The sequence below is a fragment of the Desmodus rotundus genome, chromosome 1 (genome assembly GCF_022682495.2).
Source record: "Desmodus rotundus isolate HL8 chromosome 1, HLdesRot8A.1, whole genome shotgun sequence".
NCBI lineage: Eukaryota > Metazoa > Chordata > Mammalia > Chiroptera > Phyllostomidae > Desmodus > Desmodus rotundus.
In genome coordinates this window covers 4,794,960-4,814,492 of record NC_071387.1, presented here as the reverse complement: position 1 = coordinate 4,814,492, position 19,533 = coordinate 4,794,960, and the positions used below count along the sequence as shown (strand labels likewise).

Below are 19,533 nucleotides of genomic sequence, written 5' to 3'. Positions count from 1 at the left end.
TTATAGTCATTGTAGGGTTTCATCTCTTGTAAGTATGAATATCTATTAAATATCGGTTCTTTGGCATGTATCTATAAACATATAACATGTCTTTTTTTAATGACTCCTATTTGATGGCATATATTACCAGTTTGCTTTCTGAGAATACTAGTATAGAATAATCACATATTTAATTATGGGGTTTCTTAATAAAATAGCCCTGGAAAATTCCAAAGATTGTTTTATATTTTTTCCACTTTTATTGCCCTCCCCCTCCCCTTCCTCTGCTGCTACTGTTACAGATTTTGGCTTTGTTTTCTCTCTCCCCAGTGCAGAATAGTAAACACATTGGGTATTCTTTTTTAACTAAGAGGAAAAAAGTTGGGGTCGAGAAATACCGCCTGTACTACACAGCAGGTCTTCTTTTCTCTTGTCTCTCCAGTTGGAGAGTGGGAACAAATGCGTGCGGACCAGGTGATTAAGCACTGGGACGCTCCTCTGTAAATGATCGAGAAGATGGGCGTATGTCCGGGTCGACTAGTGTCCCCCAAGGTTAGTGTCCACCTAGAACCTCAGAGTGTGGCCTTACTTGGAAACCTGGTCTTGCAGACGTAAGTAGTTAAGGTTGGGTCGCACTGGGTTAGGGTGGACCCTGATCCCAACTTGACCAGTGCCCTTATACTCTGATGAGGAGACACACGCAGAGGGGAGGAGGCCATGTGAATACGAAGGACAGAGTGGAGTGATGCAGCCGTGACCCACGAACACCAGAGATTGCAAGCAAACACTGGAAGCTCAGGGGAGGCGAGGAGGAATTTTTCCCTGGAGCCTTCAGGGGGAGACCAATTGCGCCTGCACCTCAGGACCTCCGGCTCCCAGAACTGTGAGAGCCGGGCTTTCTGTTGTGCTAAAGCCACCCAGTCTGTGGATACTCGTTTCAGCAGCCCTGGGGAGCTAACACAGCCCGGAATAAACTGCACTTCAAAGCTCGACCTTCACAGCAACTTCATTTTTGAACAGTAACTTTCAGAGACCAGCAGCAGCAGCGTCCTGGTGTCCGTGAGTAGGTAGAGCAGACCACTCCTTGTGGGCACGCTCTAGACTCACCGCCGCTCGCCCGGGCCCCCCTGATCACCCTGGCCGCACGTCGCTGGCCGCGGTCTTCTGACTCCAGATTCTCTCTGTCAGCCAGAAGTGGTGGGAGAACTTACTTCGGTGAGCACTGACTCTCACTGCGTGTGTGTTCTTCCGTGCTGAGAAGCGTCTGTGGTGGGAAACGTAAAGTCGCGTGCAAGGCAAAAGCAGGGAGAGGCTGAGAAGAAAGCTGCGTTCATAACTAAGACCTGAAACTGCATTTTAAGTAAACTTTTTGGGGTCCCATTTTGGTTTAGAGTTTCGACATCTTAAAATTTTAATTTTATAAAATAATTTATTGAAAATGAAGACAAACCTTTCAGAATAATCTGCTGGTGATTTGTTTTTTTCTGATGAGTCTCTATGACAGGGGTGTCAAACTTATGTTCACTGGGGGCCACGTCAGCCTTGTGGTTGCCCTCAAAGGGCCGAATGTAACTTTAGGACTAAATGTGTCTACTCCTTAACTGTTAAGCGAGAGCTCGCGCTGCCGCCTCGTAGAAACAAGGTGCGGGCCCAGATGAAACAAGGTGGAGGCCGCGTTCGGCCTGCCGCCTGGTGTTTGCCACCTGTGCTCTATGATAAACCCAATGTACATTGATTCGGATTTCATCATCATCATCAAACTAATGCTTATTTCCTTGTTTGGATTAGTACTTTGGAGATTGTAATTATGTTAGGGCCATTCATGTTTCCACTTATTTCAGATAATATAAGCCTGCTTAGGAAAGCCAGGAAAAACTATAAGCTTTTACAACCAACCATATAAATATGTACCTGGGAACAGCCCTATATTTTGTGTTCCTGTCACCTTGACTTCTCATGGATGAATAATCTTGTTTAATTAACTTGATAAGCAGTTTACTGCGGTTAGGAATATAGCATGTCATTATGGTTATTTTTTTTAAAAGCCCTTATCAGATATATACTGAAATATTAATAGATGAAATCATAGGATATTTGGGATTTTTCTCTAAATACTTGAGATTGGGGGTGGGGAGGAGTTTAAAGGGACAAAACTGACCACGAGTTGATTGTCTGAAATTTTCTATAATTATTTTTTTTTAAACAAAAACAAAGATATACACTTATTTGGTTGTAAAAGTAAATATAAGGTGCTTAAGAATACAGGTTTGGGGTTTAAACAAACCCGGCTTAGAACACTGGCTCTGCCACCCGCTAACACTGATTTTAAGCAAGTTTTATCACTCCGAGCCTGTTTCTTTCTCTCCAGAATGGGCATAACCCCTGCCTCAGAGCGGTGCAGTAAGAGGAATGGCAGCAGATAAAACCAGGGCCGGCAGCCTCTGAGCTCCTGGCGAAACAGACAGACATTACAGCTGTGTCGGTGCTGGAGGAAATGATAGGGTGGCCGTTGAAAATGCAGTGACATCTTCATTACTGTCATCCTTGCCTGTGTCTCCTTTCGTCTGCCATCCAGAGACTGAGAGTGCCCCTTCTAGGAGAGATACTCACATCTAGAGGGACAGATGGGATTGCTGACATTTCTGTCTCCCCCACGCCCACCCCACCCCCAACGCTGGCTGAAGCTCTCTTGGGGCAGTCAGGGCATTTGCCCCAGAGTGCCCAGATCTCTGGCTTCCCCGAGGCGGGAAGGGAGGGGTTCTTGTCCCTGGACAGTTAGGACTGGCTGCTGGAGACTTTTTTCTGTGATTGAGTATTTTTCTTTCTTCCTTTTTTTTTCTTTGTTAAGATTTTATTTATTTATTTTCAGAGAGAGGGGAAGGGAGGGAGAAAGGGAGAGAAACACCAATGTTCGAGAGAAACGTCTGCTATCTGCCTCTCCTATGCCCCCAACCGGGGACCTGGCCTGCAACCCAGGCATGTGCCCCACTGGGACTTGAACCCGCAACCCTTTGACTCACAGGCCATCGCTCAACCCACTGAGCCACACCAGCCAGGGATGAGTATTTTTCATTCTTTGGGCCTCAGCTATTAGCAGTATTTTGTAAATATGATTTGTTTACATTAAATTGAATCAAATAAAGTGAACGAGTAATTAGAATGTATGACCTTGCTGTTCCATTTTAGTCTTAAGATTTCTGTATGCCAGTGAGTTGTGTAGTGAGGTATATAGGAGGGGCAAAAGCAGGTTGGCAGTTGTGAGCATGCGGAAGAGCTTATTCTTGTGTTATTTATTAATTGTGCTGTTTTTCGTACAAACAGTTGTCTACCTGCGTTTGCTCACCCATGTGCAAAGGCACTCCTCTACATCTGTTAGAAATGCTGACACAGTAACTTAAGTGGGGACGGAACATAGGTTAGGGGAAGCTCCTGCATGCATTACTGGCAACCGGTAATGCATTTAAAAAAGATTGATTTCTGGTTATTATTTGTTAGAAATTTAGAAAATATAAAGTATAAAGAGGGAATAGTTACTATCCCATTGGTACTAATCTTTTCATATTTGATGAGTTTCTTTCAAATCTTTTCTAAATGAATAAGTGTAAATATTTAGCGTTTTAACTTTTAAAAAAAATTTTAGCTCTTACTATATATAATTTGGATTCTGCTCTTTGCATTTAATATTTTTCCAGCTTTTTTTCCTTTTTTAATCTTTTTTCTTCTTACATTTTCCAGCTTTATTGAGGCATAATTAATAGAAATTGTATTTAAGACATACAGTGTGGTAGTTTGATATGCATGTACATTGTGAAATGATTACCACAATGAAGCAATTAACACGCCCATCTCCTCACACAGCTGCCTTCTTTTTTGGTGAGAACAATTAAGATTTGTCTAAGCAAATTTTAAGTATACAATACAATATTGTCAGCCGGGGTTACCGCGGTGTGCGTTAGAGCTAAGAAATTATCATCCTGCATATCTGAAACTTTGTACCCTTTTGGAAATGAGATTTTTATTTATTTATTTTTAGAGAAAGGGGAAGGGAGGGAGAGAAAGAGCGAGAAAGAGAGGGAGAGAAACATCGATCTGGGAGAGAAACACCGGCCAGTCGCCTCTGGCACTGGGCCACACCACCCCGGGCTGAGACTCTGCCTTTGGCCAACACCTCCGTCTCCCCGCACGGTCCTCTCCCACCCCTGCCCTTGGTAACCACCACTGTTCTTGGCCTCTAAGAATCTGACATTTTTACATTCCACCTACAAGCCGGAGCATGTAGTATTTACCTTTCTGTGTCTGGCTTATTTCACTTAGCATAACATCTGACAGTGTTATCCACGTTGTCAGGGATAAGAGCTCCTTCTCTTTAAGGCTGAATAAGCCTTCGTGTGCGTGCTGGCGTTGCCTCATTCGTCCCTGGACAACCACCTCGGTGGTTCTTGCGTCTGGGCTGATGTGGGGGACGCTGTGGAGAACATGGGATTGGAGCTGTCGTTTTGAGGTAGTTAGTGCTCTTCTTTCTTGTGGATGTATGCCCAGAAGTGGGGTTTCTGCATCATATGGCAGTTCTATTTTTATTTTTTTGAGGAACCTACATACTGTTTTCTATAACAGCTGTTCCAATTTACATTCTCATCAACAGTATATAAGGGTTTCCTTTCTCCACATCCTCATAAATGCTTATTTTTAACTTTTTGGTAATAGCCGTTCTAACAGGTGGGAGGTGCCTTTCCTTAATGCTTAGTGATGGTGAACAATTTTTCACATACTTGTGGGTCATTTGTATGTCTTTTAAGAAATGTCTATTCAGATTCTTTGTCCACTTTTAAGTCGGGTTATTTGTTTTCTTGCTATTGAGTTGAGTTCCTTCTGTGTTTTGGGTATTAACCCCTTATCAGATAATACGGTTTGCAAACATTTTTCCTCATTCCATAGGTTGTCTCTTCACTGTGTTGTTTCCTTTGCTGTGCAGAAGCTCTGCAGCTTGGTGCAATCCCATTGTTTTAATTTTTGCTTTTGTTACCTGTGCTTTTTTCTGTCCAAAAAGTCATTGCTTGGACCAATGTCAAGAAGCTTTTTCAGGTAGTCAGTTTTACCATTTCAGATCTTATGTTTGAATCTTTAATCCATTTTGAGTTGATTTTGGCACATGGGGTAGGATGAGAGTCAATTTCATTTCAATCATGTGGATATCCGGTTTTCCTAACACCACTTACCGAAGAGACTGCTCTTTCCTTGGTGTGTGTTCTCGGTGCCTTTGTTGAAGATTGGTTGACTGTAAATGTGTGGATTTACTTCTGGACTCTGTTCCGTTCCATGGCTCTGTGTCAGTGATTTTCAGTCTTTTCCCTTCCATGGCACACATAAACACTAAAATTCTGTGGCACACTAAAGAATATATTTTTTGCCAATCTGCCCCAAAACAGGTATAATTTTTGTTTATTCACATTGGACAGCTGTTGTATTGACTGTTGTCATTTTTTTATTTGACAATTTAAGGGAATAGAGGTCAGTGCCCCCGACTAAATAAATAGGTATTGCATGTTTTAAAAATTCTTGTAGCACACCAGTGTTCTGTGGCACACTCGTTGAAAATCACGGGATGACCAGTCACCCTGACTGGTGTGGCTCAGTTGGTTAGACATCATCCCGCAAAGCGAAAGGTCGCCAGTTCAGTTCCTGTTCAGGGCACATGCCTGGGTTGCAGGTATGGTCCTGGTACAAGAGGCAACCAATCAATGTTTCTCTCCTTCTCTTTCTCACTCCTTTCCCCTCTCTCTATAAATGAATGAGTGAATGAATGTTGAATGCATGAGTGAAAAAATCAAAGAAGGAAAGGAAGGAAGAAAATCAAATCATTTGTCTCTGTGTCTGTTTTTATGCCAGTACCATACTGTTCTGATTACTGTAGGTTTATAGTATATTTTGAAATCAAGCAATGTGTTGCTTTCAGCTTGTTCCTCTTACTCATGATTGCTTTGGCTAATGGAATCTTTGGTGGTTCCATATGATTTAGGATTTCTTTCTATTTCTGTGAAAAATACCATTGAAATTTTGATAGGGATTGCATTGAATGTGTAGTTTGCTTTGGACAGTATGGGCATTTTAACAATATGAATTCTTCCAATCAATAACACATATTACTTTTCCATTTATTTGTGTCTTCATTTCTTTCATCAATATTTTTGTAGTTTTCAGCGTATAGATTTTTCACCTGGTTAAGCTTATTTCTGAGTATCTTTTTGTTTTTGATACTATTGTAAATGAGATTTTCTTTACTTCTCTTTCAGATATTTTATTAGTGTATAGAAATGTTATTGATTTTTGTATGTTGATATTTATATCCTGAAACTTTACTGAATTTCTTTATTTATTTTTAGAGAGAGGGGAAGGGAAAGAGAAAGAGAGGGAGAGAAGCATCAGTGTGTGGTTGCCTCTCGAATGCCCCCCCCACTGGGGACCTGGCCCACAACCCAGGCATGTGCCCTGACTGGGAATCGAACCAGTGACCATTTGGTTCGCAGCCCATGCTTAGTCCACTGAGTTACATCAGCCACGGCTGAATTTTTTTATTCTAAATTTTTTGGTGGCGTCTATAGTGTTTTTTATATATGTTATCTTCAAACAGACACAAACTTCAAACTTCTTCCTCTTCCATTTGGATGCCTCTTATTTCTTTTTCTTGCCTAATTACTTCCAGTACTGTGCTGAACAGGACTGGTGAGAGTGGGTCCCCTTGTCTTTTCCTGATCTTAGAGGAAACGCTTTCAGCTTTTCCCTGCTGCATTGTAGCTGTGGGCTTGCCGTATATGGCCCGTGTTGTGCTAAGGTACAATACTTCGGTACCTATTTCTCAGTGTTACTGAGAGCGTTTCTCATGAAAGGACGTTACATTTGGCCACGTGGTTTTTTGCACTTATTGGCATTGGATTTTTTCCGTTCCTTTTGTTAATGTGGTGTGTCACATTTATTGATCTCATCTGTTGAACCATCCTTACATCTCGGTGGTAAGTCCCATTTGATCACAGTGTGTGATCCTTTTAGTGTGCTGTTGAATTCAGTTTGCTAGTATTTTGTTCAGCATTTTTGCATATTTATTGAGCAGAGTTTGGCCTGTAATTTTCTTTTCTTGTAGTGTCCTTTGACTTTGATACCAGGATAATGCTGGCCTTGTAAAAATGAGTTTGGAGGTTTTCCCAACTGTTTTTCTGGAAAACAGTTGGGAAAAAAGTTTTCTGGAAAAGTTTGAGAAGAATTGGTGTTAATTTTTCCTTAACTGTTTGATCACTGATTTAATCTCTATAGTCATTATTAATCTGTTCAGACTTTCTAATTTCTTCATGATTCAGTTTTGGTAAATTGAATGTTTCTAGGAATTTGCCCATTTCTTCTAGGTTGTACCATTTGCATTTAATACCATGAATACCTTCTCATATTGGGGGACAGTAATGTGAAAATGGCTTTCACATCAGATCTGTGTTGAAATCTCTGCTTTGCCACTTGTAGTTTGCATAGTCTCCCTCTTTCTCTCTCGCGCGCGCGCTCTCTCTCTCTCTCTCTCTTTTGAGAGTACATTTATTAAAGCTGGGGACAGTGGAACAAGGAAGGACTTAGGATAGAAGAAGCAACAGGAGAGGGCGTAGGTGGGGCTGCTTGGGCTCTCTAAAAACATTATAGGAAAGAAGTGAGCCCAGGGAACTGCTCTGGCTCCCTGGGAAATCAGAGAAAAGGGGGCCCTGGAGACAGGTTCAGGGGTTAGCCTGGGATGATCTGCTGCTGCCCACTGCTCCCCTGGTTGCAAGTCTCACGGGGACCCGTAGAGTTTAGGAGATGCATGAATGTGGGGGATGGAGAGGGGGAAAGGGAAGGCAAGGGCGTACTCCTGGAAGGGAGAGCGTGTCAGTCTGCATAGCCTTGGTAGTCATTTTACCTCTGAACCTTGTTGTCATCCCTCTTGGGGATACCGCTCTGAGCTGAATGAGGCTTAGGTATTGTAAGACAGGCCTTGGCACATAAATCTGTTGTTGGTGAGTGATAAAAGTGCAGAGTTGTGGAGCTTATGATTGTTCAGAAACACCTCAAAATGTGTTTTTAATGGCACTGTATTATTACTCGAGATGATATGGAAAACTGAGCAAAGCCCTGACCAAGAACCTCATTTGGTTGAATCGTCCCAATAGGCCGAGGTTGCAGATTTGATCCCTAGTCAGGGCACATACAAGCATCAAAGATGTTTCTTTCTCTCTCCCTCCCTCCCTCCCCCGTTTCCCTTCCTCTCTCTCTCTATGAGATCAAATAAAAATTAAAATAAAAGTGAAGAAAAACAATAGAGGGATGTATTGTTTATATGGAAAAAAATAACTGCTGTAAGGTTGCAATTGATAGATTTTCCCCCCAAAACCTAGAAAATATACACTGTGGTGGACTAAATGAGTATAAAAAATTGTTTGACAGGCTTCCATTTCACTACACAGTATCTAAATGCTGGCTAAATTAGAATAGGCATACTTTTAAAATGCAAGCTTTGTTGAAGAATAATATACATGCTAAAATACTTACAAGCATACAGCTCTTTTCTCTCTTTTTTTTAAAGCATCAACTCCTATGATTTTCATTCCATAAACACACTTGTGAAACCAGCAACAAACAGAACGTTACCAAGCACTTCCAGAAGCTCCGCAGGCCCTCCTCTCCCAGGTGACAGAAAAGTGTGTCCTTCCCAAGAATAATCACCATCCTGACCTCTGTCACCATAGATTGTCTCCCTCAAGTTTGAATGTGTTACGCCTGTGTTAAAGATGGCTTGTTGTGCTTTGCGTAATGTCTGTAAGATTGGTCCACAGTATTGAATGTGGCAGGAATGTGTTAATTTTCCTCTCTCTCTGTGGCCTTTCTTGTCTGGGGATTCTGCCGAAGTATTAAACCCTGATGGCTTTTAACCTAAAAATAAAGACCAGAGTGAGAGGCAGCAGCGTTTATTTGAGATCTAAAAGAGCAGCTATTCAGGAAGCACTGCTTCAGGCAGAAACCTAAATAGCGTTCCAGTTAGGAGAGGAAGGTGAGGGATATTTGACAAAGGGAAGGGGAACCATTACATCAGAAGAAGGAAGGCATTTCTTTAGGTGCAGGTAGGCTAACATAGGGTTGCTAATTCTTCTTTTTAAAATTTTTTAAAGATTTTATTCATTTATTTTGAGAGAGAGAGGAAAGGAGGAAGAGAAAGAGGGAGAGAAACAGTAATCGGTTGCCTCTCACATGCCCCCAACTGGGGTCCTGGCCCACAACCCAGGCATGTGCCTTGACTGGGAATTGAACCAGCAACCTTTCATTCTGCAGGCCAGTATTCAATCCACGGAGCCACACAGCCAGGGTGGGATGCTAATTCTAAAGAAGGTTTTAAACCTTTAGCCTTGTAGTCATGATCTCGTTACCTGTGCTCACAGTTGGTTAGAAGACAGTGCTGCTTTAGGCCTGATCCAAAGCTTATTTTGCCCAGTTTTAACGTCCAGAGGTCTGAGGGATGAGACCTGCAAGGCAGTTCCCCTGGGATGGCAGCTCTGGCTCCATTTTTCAGTGGCTCCAGCTATATTGGTTTTCACATGTCCTGTGGCACCCATCATATGTAGTGGAATTAATTTAACTTCTATGCATTTAGGATGGTAGTAGCCTTGTAACACCTTTGCGAAAGTTGAGAAAATAGTCACTCAAATCACTTTCCGCAGGGGTTAATCTCTCTCACAGTCCTGAGAAAGGCTCTAAGCTTTAGGGTTGCTTTTTTTTTTTTTTTCTCCAGCAGCTTCCTAAGGCTTTCCAGCAGATGACTTCTATTATCTTAGCTTGCTTTTCCAGTTCTCCCTGGGAGTGCTGGTTTGCTGCAAGCTACTCCATCCCACCAGGAAGTGGAAGTCTGGCCAACATGCTTTAAATGCATAGCTGGGCTCCTAAGAAAATAAGGGAAATTCCCAAGGGCCAAAAGAATAGAAACGGTGGTGAGAAGGAGCTGGAATCCAGTGGGTACAGGAACACAAGCCAGGGCTGCCCTGAAGCCCTGCAGAAACTTGGACCCTGGAGCCTTGAATTTTGAACAGCTGGTGAGGGGAGCAGGAGCCAAAGCCCCAGGCCCCTCCTCAGCCCAGGATATAGGACTCTCCAAGAGCTCTGTGCCTTGAATGGAAGAGTGGGCTGGGAAATACAGTGACCCTGAGATACACGTTTTAACTGTCCGTGTGCTGGGGGAAAGGACAACTGATGATTTTTCTGCTGAAGATCTGCTCCATAGCCTCTCCTCCTGGGCCTTTGGTGTTTGCAGTTAGCCCGCCGCTGGTGTCCAGGAGACACACGTCTAGAAATGAATAATGACCACTGGCACAAAGAAACACCCTGCTGTGAGCAGCCGCAGAGATGACAAAGAACAGAATTCGGCCTCAGAGTGCCTCAATATATTGTTTAAAAAAGGCGGGGGGGGGGGGGGGTGTGAAAAAAAAAAGCTACACTTAAAAAAGACAAAGGATGGAATTTGAGAATATGAGCAAGAAACAGAAACACTAGCAAAAATGACTATGCAAATTTGAGGAAGAACCAAACGTAAGATTTAGGAAAGTGCTTAGCATAGTGGCTTGCATTTAGGAGTTACTTAATAACTGTTAGCTATTGCAAACTGATTGAAGGTGTTCTGAGTTAGGCAAATAATTCTCAATGTGAAACTCATGACTTTCTTTGTGGAACTTCAATTTTAGCAGTATTCACTAATATTGTTACCAGTCCAAAGTCCATTTGCCCGATGCTTCTAAAGGCCAAAACTCAAAGCATCAGAGTTAGGAATGAGGAAAGGCTTATGGATTGAGAAGGCACCAGTCAAGAAGATGGGGCCCCAGTAGTTTCTTAAATTCATCTTAAGAAAGTACAGCCTTGACTGGTGTGGCTCACTGCTCAGGCCCTCAACTAGGTGTTTTGTCACCAGAAAGGATTTATTTGGGGAAAAAGAAAGGGTTACCACCCAGGGCATGCAGACACGGCAGGCCACATGCACCCTCGGGCCTGTGTGCAAGATGGAGGGGTATTTATAGAAGGGAAAAGGAAGTTAAGGGAAGGGGAATTACAGAGCTTTATTATGAACATCGAGTTCTTCCTGTAGGATTCTCGCAATTACTAGGGTGTGAGAATGTCCATATAAGCCCTGGCTCCTTCCATAGACCTTCCTGACTGATTATGTTTCCTTAAAGTTCCAGCTAGCCTTTATCAGCCTTAAAATTTATTAACTTAACCCCGACTTGTGTGGCTCAGTTGGTTGAGCGTCATCCCACAAAGCAAAAGGTCACTCACTGGTTTGATTTCCAGTCAGGGCACGTGCCTGGGTTGCCGGTGCGGTCCCTGGCTGGGGCGTGGACAAGAGACAAACGACCGATATTTCTCTCTCACATGGATGTTTCTCTCCCTCTCTTTTTCCCTCCCTTCCCCTCTCTCTGAAAATCAATAAATAGAATCTTTTAAAAAATGTACCAACTTAGTTGGGATTAGAATCACCCCTCTGAGACAGTTTTAAGTGGGTGTGTCAGGCATTTGCCCATGTGGTTCAGTTTCAACAAACCTCAGGATTATCCTGTGCCCAAAAGATCCTGTCTCTACCTGGCTAGTATCTGGCATTCTTATTTTGCATAAGGCTTTGTTTCCTGAAGCACATCACATGTAACACCATTTTTAGATGCAAATGAGCCTATGTTAAAAAATGAATTATAGGTTAGAAAAGTAATGTGCATGTACCCTTCATCGTCCTGCAGGGGGAGGGGCCAGTTACACACAACTCCTAAGAAGGTTTATGTAGATGAGCGGATTCTCAGAGCAGTTTTGGCTACTCTCCTCCCACTCTCCTGTAATGTTTTTGAGTGCCTGCTGGATGCCAGGCCTTGTACTATCTGGGAGGAGGCGAGGATGACTAAAGCATTGTTCCTCCCACCCTGGAATTCACATTCCAGCTGACCATTGAGTCTGAACTGTTAGAAATGCATCAGAATGAATGACATGTATTGTGTCAAAACTGTTGATAGCTTGTGAATTTCTGATGAGTCATCTTCAGCTTTTGAAACAAGGTAAGGCACCACAGCTGTCTTTTTACTAAGTGTATGGAAACAGTCGGCTAGCAGGAAACTAGATACTGTAGTTTTTCAGGAAAATGAATAGGTTAAGTAATCAAGTTAACGTCTTCATATTACTAATTGCACCACCCTAAATCTTTTTAGGATGACGTGAGGCACAAAGTTCATCTGAACACCTTTGGGTTCTTCAAGGATGGGTACATGACGGTCAATGTCAGCAGCCTTTCAGTGAGGGAGCCTGAGGGAGCCACCGACAAGGACCTCATGGTAAGTGCCTGTCCAGGGCGCCGCGGCTTTGCCCTTCCTGTTTCTCAGGCGGCAGCTCTGCCCCGTACTGAAATGAGAAGCATCGGGATATGGAGAAAATGAAGTGTGTGAACAGGCAGCAGACAGTTTTATTTTCGACCCCTAAAATGTAATTATTGAATAATTTTAGTAATTAGTGACCCTTCCCATGAAGTGGACGCTAAGAACACGGGGAGGGGCCAGGCTCAGAGAAGAGAGCCTTCTCTCCACGTGGAGGAAGGAAGGTTTGGCCACCGTGTGGGCACTTACCGCTCTCTTTCGCCCCTCTCAGATCGGATTCAGCCTGGACCGCACAAAGAATGATGGATTTTCTTCCTACCTGGTGAGCATTAAATGTGGACCCGATCACTCCCTTCCTTGGAGCTCAGGTCACCGGGTGGGGACACTCTGCTTCTGTCCTGCTGTTCCCTTGAAGCGGTGGCCACTTTGACCTCCAGGTTGTGGTGTTTGCTGTGGGGGCTGGGCCACTGGTTTGCCTTGTTCTCAAAAACTTTTTTCTTGTTCTGGTGTGAATGAATAAGGTGATGGATAATTGGGTCCTCCTTTCTTAGGATGAAGAAGTGAATTACTGTATTTTAAGGAAACAGTTTGTCTCTGTCCCCCTTCTAATCCTAAACATCTCCAGAAGTGAGTAAGTAATTCTAATATTCCTTCGGTTCAATTCCAGCGTAAACTTAGGCGAGTGTGGTCATTAAGCCAGTGTGCACTGAGTACTTACTGTTTGCCAAATACTGTGCTGAGTGCTGGAGACGAGGGAGGCAGAACAGCCACCCCAGGGGTCGCAGCGAGGTAGAGAAGTGGGGCGGAGGGCCTGGCAAGCTGCGGGAGAGAGGGAGGCTTCAGGAAGCTGTTGGCCCAGCCCAACTTCTAGTGAGGAGGCTTCACGAACGAGTGAGACAGGGAACAACATTCCCTGGAGAGGGAGCATTATACACTAAGGCAGAACAGCGTGAAGCAGTGAGGTGTGTGCAGTAAAGTGAGTTCTTATTTGTATCGAGCTAAGGGAAGGACAGGAAGGCTTCTCCCCAGGCAGGGCTAGAAGTGCTTCCTTTCAGCTTGATTGTGCCAGCTTAGGTCACGTGTCCACTCAGGCTCAGGAACTCACTGGCTGCTTGTGCAGGCGGGGCAGGGTGAACAAAAGTGGGGCCTGTTGAGGAGGGAGAGGGAGGAAATGCATTGTAGGCAGGCTGCTGATCGTCCCCACTGCTCCCCCACGGGTTCCCCTCAACTTCACTCTAACATCTTATTGTTGTTTTTCCCTCTCCTTCCCTTCCCTTGTACACCAGTTTGTTGAACACATCACAGATAACTCAGTGGGGAAGTATTTAAGTCAGAATTGCGTGGTTGCGAAGACTCTCAGCCCTAGAGTGAGACCGCCTGGGTCCTCGCCCAGCTCCTCACTAGCCGCCTGCTTTGGGCAAGGCGCTCGCCTTCCCAAGCCTCCCTGTCAGCCTCTGTGCAGTGCCGATGGTGCACTTGGCACCTCGCTGCTGAGGCGGTGAATCCAGAGTGTGAGGCAGGGCCTGACATACCACGCTTACATGGCCATAGCATTGCTTTGAATGTTTTCCTCCTCTCTTATTTGAACAGAGTGAAATTAAAATCTCCACCAGAAGCGGGTACCCAGTTACCGAAGATCATCTTCGGCAAGGATGAGAAAGCCCTTGGCCAGAGCCAGGAGGCCGGAGTTAGCCCCGTTTCAGCGGGCAGCCAGACCGAGAAAAAACCAGGTAAACGTGAGGTGGAAAGTAGCGTTTTGTTCATTGCCTGGCTTTGTGGATCCTTTTTTGTTCCCAAGTAAAAACAAACATGGTCTTTGCATTATTTTATGTTAAAATATGTAATCATTGAAGAAAAATGTAGAAAATATGGAGAAGGTGGAGAAAGAACAATCATTTCTCCTTACTCCCAGCGTTAAAATTGCAGTAATGGATGTTTCTATCTAAGCTTGTTTCTTAGGTCCAGAGCATCTGAGTTTTAAAATTCATAGTCATGTTTACGATCATGAGCATCCTGTTCCCTTAAGATACTTTATACTTATCAGATAGCCCGTTAAATGGATGGTGTAATTTGCTCAACCTTTCCCTTTAAAGAGACATCTTTTCATTTTGATGCTTGTAAATACTGCTGCATTCCCGGCTGGTGTGGCTCAGTGGTTTGAGCACCAGCCTATGAACCAAAGGGTCACCAGTTTGATCCCCAGTCAGGGCACATGCCTGGGTTGGGGGCCAGGTCCCCAGTGGGAGGCGCAAGAGAGGCAACCACACATGGATGTTTCTCTCCCTCTCTCCCTCCCCTCCCTCTAAAAAGAAATAAATAAAATCTTTAAAAAAAATAAAAAATAAAAAATAAATACTGCTGCATTGGACTTATTTGTTCCTAGAACTTATTTCATATATAGAACTTTTTTAGGATGGATTCTTAGAATTGGAATATCTGGTTCAAGGGATCTGAATATTTTGAGAACATTGATACATATTTTCATTTCCTTCCCAAATGAGTTGTGTGAGTTAATGCTCCTATCAGCCAATGTGTGGGAATAGTGCCCATAGCCAGTACTGTCCTAGCCAATACTGGGTGTGTGTGCACACGCACGTGTGTTAAAGGGGAAGGCAAAAAAAAGTGTCCCGGTTTTGTATTCGCTATTATTACTGGGCTGTACTTTTTCTCCATATGTTCATTAACCAATTTGTATTTATTACCTCTTTTACTAGCTGTCAGGTTTGTCTAATAATCTATATGAGTTCTTTAAAGATAGTTTCATGTTTATTGTATTATTTACACATTTTCTAGTTTGTCAAAACTCGAACCCAAGTTAAAGACACAGACCGGGAAGCACTGCATCTGTGCGGTGGTGCGAGGCCTGTGCCACCGCCTCGCGGCCTGCGCTCCCCTGCCCGCAATGTTTCCTGGCCGTGAAATAGGCTTCCCCTTCTTTTTCTTCTGAACCTCTCCCTTCCTGCAGGGAGTTTGAGATCCTGTCTTCCTCGTGAGGAGTGTCTTAACTAAAAACAGGGCCCACAGGCCCTCTCTGCTCCGTGAACGAAGGCATTAGCAATCTTAACACTTCTTGCTGTAGAAAAAATGTGTGCATTCTGCTAACATTATTTGCAAATTAATTTTTCCATGTGTGTAAACAAATCTCACATATATTTATTTTAAACAGTGATCTCTTTTCAAACATAAATACTTCGAAAATCAGGAAAGTTCACTCCATGTGGCATCTCTGGCAATAACATAATGCTAGATTATTTGGAGATGAGCTAGATTATTTAGTACTGAGTATTATCATTTATTAGATCGTATTTATAATATAATAAATTTTGGTTTGCTGCTTTTGCAGCTCAGGAATTATTTTGGGATCTAAAGAGATGGCTGTCCATGCCCTGGCTGGGTGGCTTGGTGGATTGAGCTCTGGCCTGTGAACTAGAAGGCTGCTGGTTGGATTCCCAGTCAGGGCACATGCCCGGGTTGCGGGCCAGGACCCCAGTTGGGGCGTGTGAGGGGCAACCAGTTGTGAATCTCTCACACATTGATGTTTCTCTCCCTCTCTTTCTCCCGCCTTTCCCCTCTCTCTAAAAATAAATAAATAAATTCTTTTAAAAAAGAGAGAGATGGCCATACATAAGATAGCATATGGTTTCACCTTTTTTGTTTGAATTACTTGATATTAAACAAGGTAGAGTCTCATAAAGTGATAATGTAATACACGTATGAGCTGACTCCTATAGTAATACCTTTTCAATGTTTCTGCTTCCAGAGAGCGGGAAGTCTAAAAGAAGTACAGTGAATTCAAAGGTAAGAATCGACCACCCGCTTGTGCTCAGCTTTCTGGATATGTGTGTGTATGTGTGCGTGCACGAACGTGTTCATATGCATACACATTCACGGGTACATACACATACACGCTAGTCTGCAGGGAGCTGCCTTGTGTTTGGGGTGACGATGTTGACGCACTGACACAACTTCAGAGTGAAGTAGGGTGTTGAGTTGGGCAGCCCTTCTGTGACGGTGAGCGGAGGGGGAGGTGAGCCCTCTGGAGAGGCCTGAGGGCTTGCAGTGTGGTGGGTTTGTTTGGAGAAGAGGAGGAGGAAGCGGGTGAAAACTGTCGTGAGCAAAGGCTGGAAGTGGAAACGAGCGTGGCAGCTGCTGGGCACTGGCCTGCTTGAAGTGAAAGGCGCGCATTTGGGAGCAGAGAGCGGGGTCTTGGACGTTAGAGAGCCACCTGTCCGTGCTGCTGCCCACAGTCGCGAGTGGCTGTCTCGGTGATGAGATCGGCTCTCACGGTGTCGCAGTCTCCTGTTTAAGTCGTCCTCACTGTGCTGAACGAGGGCCACCGAGTGCAGAGTTGCGATGCTGGCGACTCAGACACACCAGAGAGAGGCTGCCTTCATGGGAAAGGGGAACACTCAGCTTAATAGGGTAAGAAAGAAGATCATGTAGTGAGCTTGCTGGGTCAACGGTAAGAACAGATCTTCTGTCTGTGAAACTGCCTAGTTTAGCAAGGAAATGTTGTCGTACATAGGGGTGGGCGTACAGGAGAACGCACAAAACTGGCATGTACAGGGTTCGGTGCTATCTGTGGTTTCAGGCATCCACTGCGGGCCTTGGACTATATCCCCTGCAAGTAAGGAGGGGACTGCTCTCTTTAAAATGGCAGTTTGAGCTCTGACCGGTGTGGCTCAGTTGGTTGTCCCACAAAGTGAAAGGACACCAGTTCGATTCCTGATCAGGGCATGTAGCTGGGTTGCAGGTCCAGTCCTGGTAGGAGCACACATGAGAGGCAGCCAATCGATGTTTCTCACTCATGTCGATGTTTCTGTCCCTCTCTTCTCTTCTCTCTAAAAATTAAATGAAAGAGTAAATAAATCTTAAAAATAGAATGAAATGGCAACTTGGTAAATTTTGTCTTACGTATACACCTGTGAAGGTACCGCCACAATCAAGATAGTGAACGTGTCCATCACCGAAAAAGTTTCTCCTGCCCCTTTGTCACACTCCTGTCCCCAAGCAAGCGCTGATCTGTCACTGTAGATTAGTTTTATACATTTTTTAAGGATTTTATTTATTTATTTTTAGAGAGATAGGAAGGAAGGGAGAAAGAGGGAGAGAAACACCAATGTGTGGTTGCCTCTTGTGCGCCCTCCACTGGGGACCTGGCCTGCAACCCAGGCATGTGTCCTGACTGGGAATTGAACTGGCAACCCTTTGGTTCACAGGCTGGCACTCAGTTCACTGAGCCACACCAGCCAGGGCTAGTTTTACAAACGTTGATGCGGATTGATTATGCGGTCCATGCTCTTTTGGGTTGTCTTTCATTCATCATAATTATTTTTCATTCAGCTGTGTTGTTTCATATGTCAGCGGTCGTGTCTTTTCATTGCCGCATCCGCTGCACCGGTGGCAGTGTGTTGATCGTTTGAAATCGGGAGTGGAGCCCATACGGCTGAGTAAAGGAAACTGGTGAAGAAGAATTAATGTTCTCTGGGAAAGGGGGTTCCAGACGTCTTGAAAGAGTGGTGACTTTTATTTTCAGGGAATTTTTTTAAAAAGATTTTATTTATTTATTTTCAGAGAGAGGGGAAGGGAGAGAGAAAGAGAGGAGAGAAACATCGATCAGCTGCCTCTTGCAATTGGGAACCGGGCCTGCGGCCCAGGCCTGTGCCCTGGCTGGGAATTGAACTGGCGACCTTTCAGCTCGCAGGCCAGCGCTTGATTCACTGAGCCACACCAGCCAGGGCTCAGGGAACTTTCAAATCTTTATTTTTATTAGCTTACTTTTTCTGCCAGTGTCCTAAAACAGGTTGTTAATGTCTTTTTAGGTGATGGAAGAGAAATGCTTTTCTGTTCTTAATAAAAATGGAGCAGTTTCCTTTCAGGTATGTATCTTCTTTGAGTAAAGTTTTGTAGAATTTATCTCTACCATGTGAAAGGTGAATTTTTAAAGGAATTTTGAATTTAGGGATAATTTAGGCATGGTATATAGCTGTCACTTAAATACAGTAGCTCTCTCCATCCATAACAAACCTACAGGGTGGATGTTATCACTCACCACGTACCAAATCATACACCTTTGAGAATGAATAACTGCGTGAACGCCCAGTGTCAGTGACAAGGCCCAGATCCCAGCCCAGCTCGGCCTGGCTGTCCCCACCCCTCTGCCTCTCCAACCCTACGAGGCCTCCCATTCAGAGTGCCCCAGAAGCATGGGACTCTATACCTGACAGGGCCATTGGCGGTCATTTAGGGGGATGCTATAATTTTCGATGAGCTCACTGAGACTTGGAGTCCTTGAGTGACCTGCTCAGCTGTCACCATTATTAGCTGCATATGAGTGTGTGTGATGGCATCACAGCCTGTGCATGGGGTGGGACATCGGACTGGATCTCAGCACCCGTTTACTGGCCAGTGACCTTGGACAACTCACTTATCTTCGGAAACGCGCTCTTTAGTCACCTACAGTGAAAAGTGAGGGGACCTGTCTCCTAGGATTGTTAGGCGTGCCACTGTTAAAGCATAGCAGCGCTCTCCAAAACACTACGCAGACGCCTGTGTTGCTAACTTGTAGAACCCACTACCCCTTTCCCCCAGTCCTCACTAGTGGAAGTATAGTTCCTAGGGTGAAACGCAGAGGTCTAGAGTGTGCAGTTCAGTCAGCTTGGACAGGTGCACGCCCCCGAGAAACCCCCTCTGTCGTGGTTCCCTCTGCTTTTATCACCCTGGGAAGTTGCTTCCACTCTGCATCCACCGTTCTGGCGTCTCTCATCATGGTTCATTTAAGTTTAGTGACTGTCGGTATTGACAGCTAGCTGAAGCTCGTGGAGTAGTCACCTGCACCGAACCCTCAGCAGCTTTCCCTCTCAGAGTAAAGGCCCTTCCACTGGGGTACAAACCCACGTGTCCAGCCACTGTCGTCTTGTCCTCAGCTCCTGTTCCTCGCCCCTCCCCCTTGCTTACCGTGCTCCTGGAAAAGGTCAAGCCTTAGACTCAACTTCAACTGTACCCTCCGGGAGGAGTGCTTGTGCCTCAGAATCCCTATGATTAACTTCTTTCTTCTTCAAGTCTTTGCTCAAGTGTCACTTCTCAACAAAGCTTCCTCCAATTGCCGTAGTTTAAATGCGGCCTGCTCCCCTTCGCCCTCCCCGCTCTGCTATTT

The 19,533-nt window shown here is 44.5% G+C and overlaps 1 protein-coding gene across 3 annotated transcripts in view; it reads left to right on the top strand.

Annotated features, from left to right (window-relative positions):
• Nucleotides 1-19,533, top strand: part of GPR107 (G protein-coupled receptor 107) — a 57,394-nt gene that overhangs the window by 4,922 nt on the left and 32,939 nt on the right. The window contains exons 1-7 of one of the 3 annotated variants that reach the window (XM_024562065.4): nt 4,411-4,480; nt 12,216-12,338; nt 12,649-12,699; nt 12,929-13,008; nt 13,968-14,107; nt 16,138-16,175; nt 18,200-18,256. In XM_024562065.4, the coding sequence (XP_024417833.1) occupies nt 4,433-4,480; nt 12,216-12,338; nt 12,649-12,699; nt 12,929-13,008; nt 13,968-14,107; nt 16,138-16,175; nt 18,200-18,256 (537 nt within the window). In that variant the 5' untranslated portion in view covers nt 4,411-4,432. Of the gene's footprint in view, nt 1-4,410; nt 4,481-8,542; nt 8,677-12,215; nt 12,339-12,648; nt 12,700-12,928; nt 13,009-13,967; nt 14,108-16,137; nt 16,176-18,199; nt 18,257-19,533 lie in introns of those variants that run through there. The other 2 variants (XM_045196770.3, XM_024562064.4) reach the window with 2 other exon arrangements.